Source organism: Sphaeroforma arctica (assembly GCF_001186125.1).
Source record: "Sphaeroforma arctica JP610 unplaced genomic scaffold supercont1.1700, whole genome shotgun sequence".
In the NCBI taxonomy this organism is placed as follows: domain Eukaryota; class Ichthyosporea; order Ichthyophonida; genus Sphaeroforma; species Sphaeroforma arctica.
The window spans coordinates 1,468-12,058 of NW_014038858.1; the positions used below are offsets into that span (position 1 = coordinate 1,468).

General features: G+C 39.6%; 1 protein-coding gene across 1 annotated transcript; it reads left to right on the forward strand.

Annotated features, from left to right (window-relative positions):
- Positions 1 to 3,561: 3,561 nt before the first annotated feature.
- On the forward strand, positions 3,562 to 6,243 carry SARC_11459 (hypothetical protein). Its single transcript, XM_014294456.1, has 3 exons — positions 3,562 to 3,755; positions 4,101 to 5,714; positions 5,897 to 6,243. Exons 1-3 carry the CDS (start codon positions 3,711 to 3,713, stop codon positions 6,095 to 6,097), a joined length of 1,860 nt encoding a protein of 619 aa, XP_014149931.1. The 5' UTR covers positions 3,562 to 3,710; the 3' UTR covers positions 6,098 to 6,243.
- Positions 6,244 to 10,591: the final 4,348 nt, after the last annotated feature.

Sequence of the window (10,591 nt, forward strand, 5' to 3'; positions counted from 1 at the left end):
GCCATGGGATGGGGTTGGATACTTATAATGGAATACATCGTGGATCAGGACTTCCGGATAGATATATTAGATATAGACACCGAAGCGCGACTGTCTTTGGAACTAGGTCTCTGGGAAACTACGTGTCTCGACTCTCGAGTCTCGAGACAGTCGCTTTTTAAATTATGTACAGTCCCACTGTACCGAGTAATAAAGCTAACCAATACTAAATACACTTTTATGCGTAGCCTGTCTGACTCTGACCGACTCTGACATCATGTGCAAACCTTTTATATATTGTTTTGTTTCGAAAAAAAAGCTAATAGTTGTTGTAAATATTCTCAATATACTCTGAACTTCTGAAGTCTGAACTAAATAGTAAATACCGAATCGTAATGACTAATCACTAATGAGGTTGGCTCCACTGCCCTCTCTCTCTTATGTTGAGGCTCCTTCTCTTCTACTCTTCACTCTTGTGTTTGATGGAGGATGAATGGATGATATATAATATTATAATAATTACATAGAGAATACAGACGACAGACTTCTAGCCTCAGACCGGTTTCCGTTAAAACTTTTATAAATCGAATAAATATATGTTTACGTTCAACTTTAATTCCATATGCAGCCCTTTTTATACAAACAGGTGTACCTTGTGGGTTTAGACATCGATGTGTGTACAGTTCTCACCGTACAAATTAGTCTTATAAAAGGAACCTAGGTAGGCCTTTCTGATCACATTATAACCATGATAAAATTTTAACTGAATAAAGATGCGTTAACGTTCTACTTCTAATCTGTAGTCTGCACCCCTATAACGTAATGAGCTTTATCAGACGACGGGACTGTTTTTCAAAGGCTGATAGTACCCACCATATAACTTTCTTTGCTACGAGAGTCCAAGACTCCGGGATCAGGAGTCTAGACTCTACTCTCTAGTAGAGAGGTCTCCAAGGCTCCAGGGAGTTGAGGCTTACGGAGGGCACACCCTTAGGTTTCAAGGGCTTATAAGACCTGATTGGTGGATAATTGAAGAATTGAGATACATACCACATTTGTCATTGGGCCCTTTGTGTTTTTATGGCCTAATATGTAGATTGTATGCTAGTATACGGTCTACCCTCTATCTAATTATATATACATACTACATAGTAACACATAATAGTAACATCAGTAACATGCTCCAGTGAGAGTCACTACTCACTACTCACTCTACTACTCTAGAGAGTATCACTACCTATAAAATAATTGTTCCCTCTCTCTCTAGAGAGTAGAGAGAGTAGATGAGTAGACTGTAACTGCAGTGTGCACTGTGCGTCTGTACAGAACTGCAGCTATACACAGCTGCACACTGCAGTGACTGCACTCTGCACAGTTGCAGTGTTGCACACACAGCAGGTCAGTCTCAACTCTCAGTCTCACACACACTGTAAGGGACTCACGAGTCTCACGGTCTGTCACACACACACAGTCACACACTGTCACCCACTCTCTGTCTCCACATTCTACTCCCTCTCGCTCTGTATTTAGCAATATTGCATAGCTGTTTGATTTGCTTTCTGATTTTATATTTTAAAAAACAAATATAGTATATATATAAAATTTATTGGAGAATATTGATTGTGCAAATTGCAAAATGAAAAATTTTCTTTTTGTTTTTACAAAAAATATACAATGATATTTTTTGGGGGGGTTTTGTCATATATCTAGAAGGCTATGGTTTTGTTGTGTTTTGTGAAACCCTGTAGCACTCAACTAAAAAACCTACTCAAACTCCTTGATCGTTGGAAAACCCCACTTGGGTGTATTGACCTAAATTCGGTCGACGGTCGTAGACGATCACTGTGAAACTGTGATCTCTCCAACGGACGCACGCCCGTCTCATTCCCCATGGTATATTTATATGAGACGACGCGACGAACGCTGTTTCCGTTGGTCGACTCAATGGTGGCGCGCCAAAACATCCAAGTGGGGGGGGTTCAAATTTTTTATTTATTTACAAAACGCAGAAGGTAAAGACAGTCTTCTGAAAATAGAACACTATGGCAAAGTTTACTTCGTCGTGAACTTCTTGTGTGTGAAGTGTGAACTGAAGACTTGTGAACTGTGAACTTGTGAAGTCGTGAACAGATGACATGTGAAAGATGAGATTATTTAGTTTATGACTACATAAATACCGAGTAAATACACTAAATATAAAAAATAAATATTTACTTCAGAGCTCTTGGTTTCGGGCAAAGATATATTTAAAAAATATGTGAATTTGAGTTGTGCGGCACAAACGAAAAATACTTATTTTTGTCTTTGTAAAAAAAATAAAAAAATAAAAACCCTCAGGGGCCAGGGCCTAAGCTCATAACGTTATGGGGGTAGGGGATAAAAGTTGAACGTAAACGCATACTCGTTTCAAATTTAAAACGTTATGGTGATAAGAAGAGCCTACCTGAATTCATTCATAGGACTGGTTTGAATCGTAAACTTGATACACTTTTAAATGTTTAGACCCGAAAGCTGCACCTACGAGAATACAAAGGACAACATATGAAATAAAAGTTGAACGTAAACGTATATTTATTCGATATATAAAGTTTTAACGGAAACCGGGTTGAGGTTAGGCCAGGGACCCAATCCCCCCTTGCCTTCTAAATAAGGGCGAGTGAACGATTAAAGATTTTTCGTTTTATATATAAATTAAAGGCATTTTTTATGTCTAATTTAGCAGGCTATGTTGTTTTTAAAAAGGTCATGAGCTAATGGGATGGCCGAATTGATTTACAAATCCAATTTTTGTGTTTTTTGGTTGTATTTTTTTTTAATTGGTATTTAGGGGATATTCGTCGCTCGCTGATTAAAAAGTATTTACGTAAAGGGTCACTTTATTTTTCCGTTTTTAATAATGGGGTGTCACGTCATTTACGTACTTATAGTCTCAAGTAAATTTAAAAAAAAAACGGTACGTAAAAAGATGCACCTAAGGCCCACCTATGGAAACGAAAGTGCAACTTTCAAGGCACGTCGGCCCTTTTTTAACTTAATATTATTCTTTTTAACGTTTTAAAATGGCTTTTACTAAAAATAGGAGCTCATAAACACCCAAAAAAACAAAGCAAACAAACTGTAATAAAAAATGAGGTATTTAATTTTTAATTTTTACAATGTTCACATTAAATGTACCGAATAGAAATCGAATCCCTGAACCCTGTCGTAAGACGTAAACTCGACTGTTACAGTCAGCGACTCACCGTCCACCGAGCCTACGTTCTCCGAGGATAGTGACAGGTCCTCTGTACGACATTAGGGCATAATAGCCCAATGGAAAGTTTCTGGACATGCGAACAAAAACTCTGGGACCATCAATAGTCTTTGTTTCTCATCCGGGGTCGCGTGTAGGTTTTGGGAGCAACTTTGTTGCCATATTTGGATATGCGACGCAAAAAAAGCCCTGTTGACTGAAAACTGTTTTTTTTATGTTTTTCTTCCAAAACAAGCACATCTTTTAAAAAAAGACAAAAATTGTGGATTCGGATTTTATAATAAGCAAAATAACAATGCCATATGCAAATAGTAATAAATGTAGATATGCAAATTGTAATAAATGTAGATACACATTAAATTATATATAAGAATGCTGAAGCTTGCTTATTTACACCCATCATACTTGTAGTGTTGCCAAAACGCAACACACGATCTCACTTTTAGCTGGCTTCTGTTCATATAGTTCATTTATTACAATGGGGTTCGAAGAAATAATGGGGAAGATGTCCCGTAAAAAGCCGGTAAGTGTCTGTCGATACATCTTTATGTAAATCCTGTTGAATTGCTTACTACCGTTTCCAAGGATTTTGATTTTCTGATTGTGCTATCAGCGAGTGCTGGAAATTATCTAACAACTCCCTCTTCCACGGATTTCCGTCGTATTTGTGCCATTTTTTTTTAGTTATAGAACGTGCGGTTACAGCTGTGAATGCAGTGCTGGACTTTTTTAGACTTTGTCGCCATGGTTAAACCGATGTTCCCACAGTTTTTCTTTTTTTACAAGTCAATTCCAACCAAGTTGCTTTCTAGGAAGCATAATTCATTTACTAAAGCCTTTCGACCTATATCTGTTCCACGCACCACAGGCACATATCATCTTGGCCCAGGAAGCCGTCCACGAGGAATCCGGCATTGTTAAGTTATCTCTGTTCGATCTATTGTGCATCGGAATTGGATGCACAATCGGAAGTGGTGTGTTTGTGTTGACTGGTGATGTGCTCACAGTCTCCGGACCTTCTGCTGTAGTGTCATGGCTGATTGCTGGGTTTATCTGTCTGCTCTCGGGATTTAGTTACATGGAGCTGTCGTCGCGTGTGCCCACATCTGGGTCTTGTTATTCCTACGCCTACTTCGGGCTTGGAGAAGCGATGGGTTTTCTGGGAGGCATCTGCCTTACTCTCGAATACGGTATCTCTGGTGCCGGTGTAGCCCGTTCATGGTCTGCTAAGATTATCTACACGGTAGAGAACTTCACTGGATACTCTATGTCATACTTCCATATTGACTATCCCGGAAATGACGGCGACATTGATGCCTACGTTGATCTTCTCGCGGGTATCGTCATGGCACTGTCTGTAATTATTCTCGCTGTGGGTCTGAAGATGGGTAAGGTTGTTATCAACGCCTTCACTATTGCCAAGGTGTGCCTGGTGACCTTTATGATCATTTGTGGATTGGCGTCGTGGACCCAGTCGGGCTACGGCTTCGACGCCTACAGTTCCACCGATGAGTTCCTGCCCTTCGGAATTGGTGGTATGCTTTTGGGTGCATCCAAATTGTTCTTTGGCTTCATCGGCTTCGATGAGGTTGCCTGTCTAGCTGGACGTTCCAACAACCCTCGTAAGACCATGCCTTTGGCTATTGGCGGTACTCTTCTTGCCGCTACCGTTATCTCTACTCTCGCCCAGTTTGCCTTGGGTGGTGCAGTCATTCCCTGCGAAACTCACCCGACCTGGGATGCAGAGAACCCTGACGCCGCGCCATGTTCTGAGATTCCTTCTTTCTCGGAGGCCTTCCTATTGGTCGGTTGGACATGGGCATCCTATATTGTCGCCTGGGGAGAAGCTATTCTGCTACCCATTGTAGTTCTGCTTTCCTTCATTGCGCAGCCCGAGCTTATGGCTGCTATGGCCATTGATGGTATGCTTCCTATCATCTTTGCCAAGGAGAACAAGGAGGGTAACTTGACTATGGGAACAATCATCTCCGGTATTGCCATGACTCTCATTGCCATGTTGGTACCTTTCGATATTCTCTGGGATATGATCTCTCTGGGTGTACTGCTATCGTTCTGTATCACAAACACATCTCTTATCGCGGTTCGTCTCTCCGGTAGCAACGGAAACACCAAGGTTACTGGATGTCTGTTATATGTCTGGGTCGCTGGCTTCATCTCCGCTTACATGCTCTGGAAGGGTTACCTCGAGGAGTACTTCAACATCGATATCCCCGATGACGAGAAAGACTTGAACGATGTTATTCTGTGGATTGCTGTTGCACTGGCTGCCTCTGTTGTTGGTATCTTAATCATAATGAGCTTCATGTTCAAGGAAACAGATGAGTCCAAGGCTGAGAAGGGACGTGTGTTCCGATCGCCCCTTGTGCCTCTTCTACCCGGAATTGGTATCTACCTTAACGCCTTCCTGATGTCTCAGATCTCCTGGATGAACCTTCTTTACTTGGTTTGCGCCATCGTAGCGGTAAGTTTTCAATTGCTTTGTTGCATGTTCAAATTGCCAATTTCTGCGTCCATACAGCACAATCCCACGGTCATTTTATCTCATGCAGTTGCCGTGCCTCCAACGGTCAGTTTATGTTCACCTGTTCAATTTATTGTGATTCATTCGCTCATCATTTGTTTGTCACTTCACTTGGTATGTAGGGTTACCTATGGTACTTCGCATATGGAATCAGGAACTCGGCCAGAGAATTCGATGATGATGCGTCTTCAGATTTGCCTAAGGGACGTCACTCTAGACGACCCTCCGAATACATCGCTGACGCGCTTACTGGAGAGACACACAAGAAAGACCTTGATGACATGGACATGGCCGAATCGCAGGTCGAGCTTGACGAGAAATAAGTTGGAAGGTCAAGCAAGGAACCTTAATAGTAAATAGATGTGACATATACCTACTGGAAATATCGGTTTGGCGGGCGGGCGATATGTGAATGTTTTACGTCATCCACTGTCAGTCGAAAGAATAAAACGAATTTAGGATTGCATCATTCACTCGCGTATTATTGTGTAGTCGATGAGACTGCCTGTGCGTATGAAAGTTTGTATTTAAGTAGAGTCGTCAAACGTGTTCTAAAGTATAATTTACTTCAGTCAGCTACTACTATACGGTTGATGGAGATAGACAGCAATTGTTTTGCTATCCAGATATAAAATGATTATGCATTTTCCCGCGCTCTAAAATTGGCATTGGTAGGAATATATATTATATATATATCTATATATATATATAATTGTCATGTACATTTGTATTTTACATGCGTGCCTGTGTAGTACTCGATGGTTTGTGCGTAGGTTGATTGTTTTTCTTCAGAGCACTAAGCAAGCCTAACGGCACAACTAGTTTCTTGATAAATATATCGCTTCAGGCATCACCTATCATCTTTAGTTTTTGATCCCTGTACAACAAGTAGTTCCGGGGTCCGAATGACGCATGATTTTTGATATGAGCACTGACACCCGAATGTGTGTGCTGTACTCTTACAACGGAACGAGTGTTTACAGAGATGTGTCCATCTGAAACAGAGTTCAATAAGTCAATACAATGCCAGTAAGGCTTCCAGAATAGATTTTCGACTTAATGATTCTCACTCTATTCAAACATGCGCCTTCGATGGCTCTAGGAGTTCTCAATGCCCGAAGTATTAGTAACACGAAAGTCAATTCTGAATATATGATAAGAAACTCGTAAAAATAAAGCACAACAGTCCCAAAAACTAATGAATCTGCCCTATGTATTTTGCACGATACATGACGGACCCCAACATTAGCACATCATCACACTGCGGTGTCGATGGCCAGTAGAATCCTTCATGGAACAAGTGCATACGCGGGAATATTGCAACGAGTTTTTGTAAAACTAAATATCGAAACAGGCAGTAGAAGGATTCGGGAACACCTTTTTGAAGTAGATAGCCGCGATTATTTTGAAAGAGAATGAAATAACCTGCAGAGATATCGAACAATGAGGCGTGTACCGTTGATTTTTTCTGCTATGACTTGTACATAGTTTCTTCCAAATAATGTGGGATTGGATGCTGTAGTTGCGAAGGCGACTGCGACAATGTGCCCCTTCCGTGGGGTCAAGTCACTTGCTGATACGCTTTAGATTTCCAGTGTACTGTGAGGTACTCACGGAAGACGAATGATAGTCCTTGACTCAAGACCTCCCTATATTATTATTGCCAACTCTTGCCATTTTTATACAAAAACGACATAGCATTTTAAATCTCTCGTGGAGAGATGTCATACGGGTGGTGATTAAAGTAAAACAAAATATCATATATATATACATGTATTGGATATTTTAGAAGGCTATGTATATACATATATTATATACATATTAGCCGCGATTGAACACATACACAACAAGAGAGAGAAGGACTGAAGGAGGCTAAATATGTTTTAAAGTAGGAGGCTATAATATAAATACACATAAATATAAACAAAGCCTTCTACTTTTAGAAGACTTATGATACAAAAAGTAAAATATCCGACATTGTTGGGTTACTAAACGGTTCCAGGCCTACAAGGTTTCCAGGGATAAATCTTGTGGTTGGAACTTGGAACAGTGGGACTTGAGGTTTTTTTGTTTAGCGTTGCAACGTATATTTTTTGACCTGTATATTGTGGCCTGAATAGTGCACCTATTCTAAAACCTTTGGTCTCAATTTTTCATAATAGAATGTGTCGTCAGGACAAAATTCTCATGCCTGACCTAGAATATGGCCTGATTTTCAACGTTTAACGGATCATTTATTTGCGTTGCAACTTATAACGATATGAGGATAAAGCCTCGATTATTGAAATGGGACAATAATCGGAGTGAGCATATCTGGTACTTGTTATAGTCACCAGGCCCAGTGCACGGTCGTTTGGACAATAAGCTCTACTTCAGTGCAAAATACTGCTCCTTCCCATTATGCCAAGCGAGCAAAAATTACTACAAATAATGTATTATACTAGAATCTGCTAAAGCATTAGAATCGGCTAAGAATTGTTTATAGCCTATAATATGATTGTTGTAGCTGTTTCTTTCTGCAATGGAGGTGGTCTGGTGGTGGCTTGTATGTTTCGTTTGACATGCAGTAGCCTTTGCTACAAACCAACACGCCGCAAAAGCATATGTCACACGGCAGATCGCAACCAAGAAGGCACCTATATGCACCTATTACATGATTGGTTACCTCAAGTTTTAGCACAGCACTGCACTACCAGCCTTCTCAAAGTCACAAATGCGTGTACAATCAAAGAGATCTATTGAAATATATTTGTTTTAGAATTATCATATTTAGCTTCTTGTTATCAGTTGGCTATGGAATTATATAATATTTATACTTTTTATTAAAAAAATATAGGAGAACTGAACGACTCTCTCTGCTAGACATTTACATGTATTTAGTAAACACTACATATGGTCTACGTAGCTGTTAGATTGGACAATAATTGGAGTAAACATAAATTGGAGTAGACGATACCGAGGCAAAAAGGTTCGTGAACGCACTTTTTGGTTACAGTACGTAGTTCAATCCCCTATATTTACATTTTTGTTTTTTTTGAAGATAAAAAAATAAATACTGTATATGTGTAAAAATGCATCATTCATTTTTAAAAAAATCAGAAAAAATCATTTTCAGGAATAAAAAGCAAAAAGAGCAAAGAGTCTGGTCGAATTTATTTTGGCAAATACAGATACATACAAAACCCTAAAACCCTAAACCCTTTCCCACCTAAATTCGGGAGGAATATATATTACGTTCAAAATTAGGAATACTTATCAAAAATATCAAGGTCATACTACAAGCACGATCGAAATCCAATATAAATTTTGGCTATGAAGTCCAAAAATAGATTATTTGTTTTTGATCGTTGCTGAATTGCCGAATCGAGCCTTAAAAAATTACTAAAATCATAGCCTTCTGTAGGAGGCTAAATAAATATGCAAAATTCATAGCCTTTTTAGACATCAAAACTGTAAAGCAATTTAGTTCTATACTTTATAGACGAGTCATATTGAAAGACGGCTAGAAAAGACTCTTTTTAATCTGATTAGTGATTAGATAATAGATACATTTCAAGCTGATTTATTGATTTTGTGTTCTGTGACCTGTGAACTGTCAAGAGTCAACTGTGAACTTTTGAAGTGTGTCTAAACACTGTAACTGTCTATATTTATAGCCATTCTGCCATTACAACTTTTGCCTTTTCGCCTCAACGAACATCGATTTCGATTGGTTCATAGTGCCTGAAAGTTTATTTTGAATTTTTGATTGCTGCTCTTTTTTAACGATTATTTTGTTAAAAGAAAAACAAAGCTTGACAGTTGAGACTTGAGTCAAGAAGTTGAGTGTGTGAGTTGACAGTATTTACTTGACACCGGTAACGAGAAATAAATATGAATTTAATATTAACTTTTTCAAAATAAACACTGAATTTTTTAATTTTTAGCTCTTTTTTTCAGGAAACAACTTTTTACTATGCTCTCCCAAACGAGTCCCACAGTCCCACAGTCCCACTGCCCACCGCCCACTGACAGGCTGACAGCTGAGTCTGATTGCTGCCTGCTGACTCCCAATTTCCACACAACAACTCCTGTCTCTCTGTTGCAACTTGCAGGCCTACCGCATTACCGCATAATCAGTTCACAAAGCGAGAATGTCATCGCGGGGGTTTTATGGGTAGCAGTCTGATTTGTTCACGGATTCCTACTGGCCCCACCTCTGCTGACATTGTGAGCTCTTCATTAACAACGCATGAGTGGATAGCAAGGCAATCACTGCGATAATTAATATTTTAATAGGTCTATAGCAATACACAGGATTACTACTGGAGAGGATGGTAGACGTATGCAATGCGGACGATTGCAGGCAAGTATATTACACGATTGCAGGCAAGTATATCAGATAGTCCAATGTGTATAGCCTCCTTGGGGAATTGTAACTAGAGAGATAGAGAGAATCTGAATGCAGCGGAGTGCGATGCTCAATTCGCTAGTTAGCCAGGTTGTGCTCGTTCCTTCGGATTCAACAACAAATAATATACCCAAAGATGGTTAGCGCAAATGAACAGGTGAGCACACGAAAACAACGTATGTTCTTTTAGGTTGTTGTTAAATACACAGGTATATATACCTTTAATACACACATGTGTTTCTATTTTGATTTCCACGCGCATATATGATAAAGTGTGCTCACCTATTGTATAGATACTCTGTTCTCTCCGGTTAGTCGCTGATACTTCTTGTTCATTTTGCACGTATGAGCAAACACAAACACACACAAACACACACACACAAACACACACACACACACACACACACACACACACACACACACACAC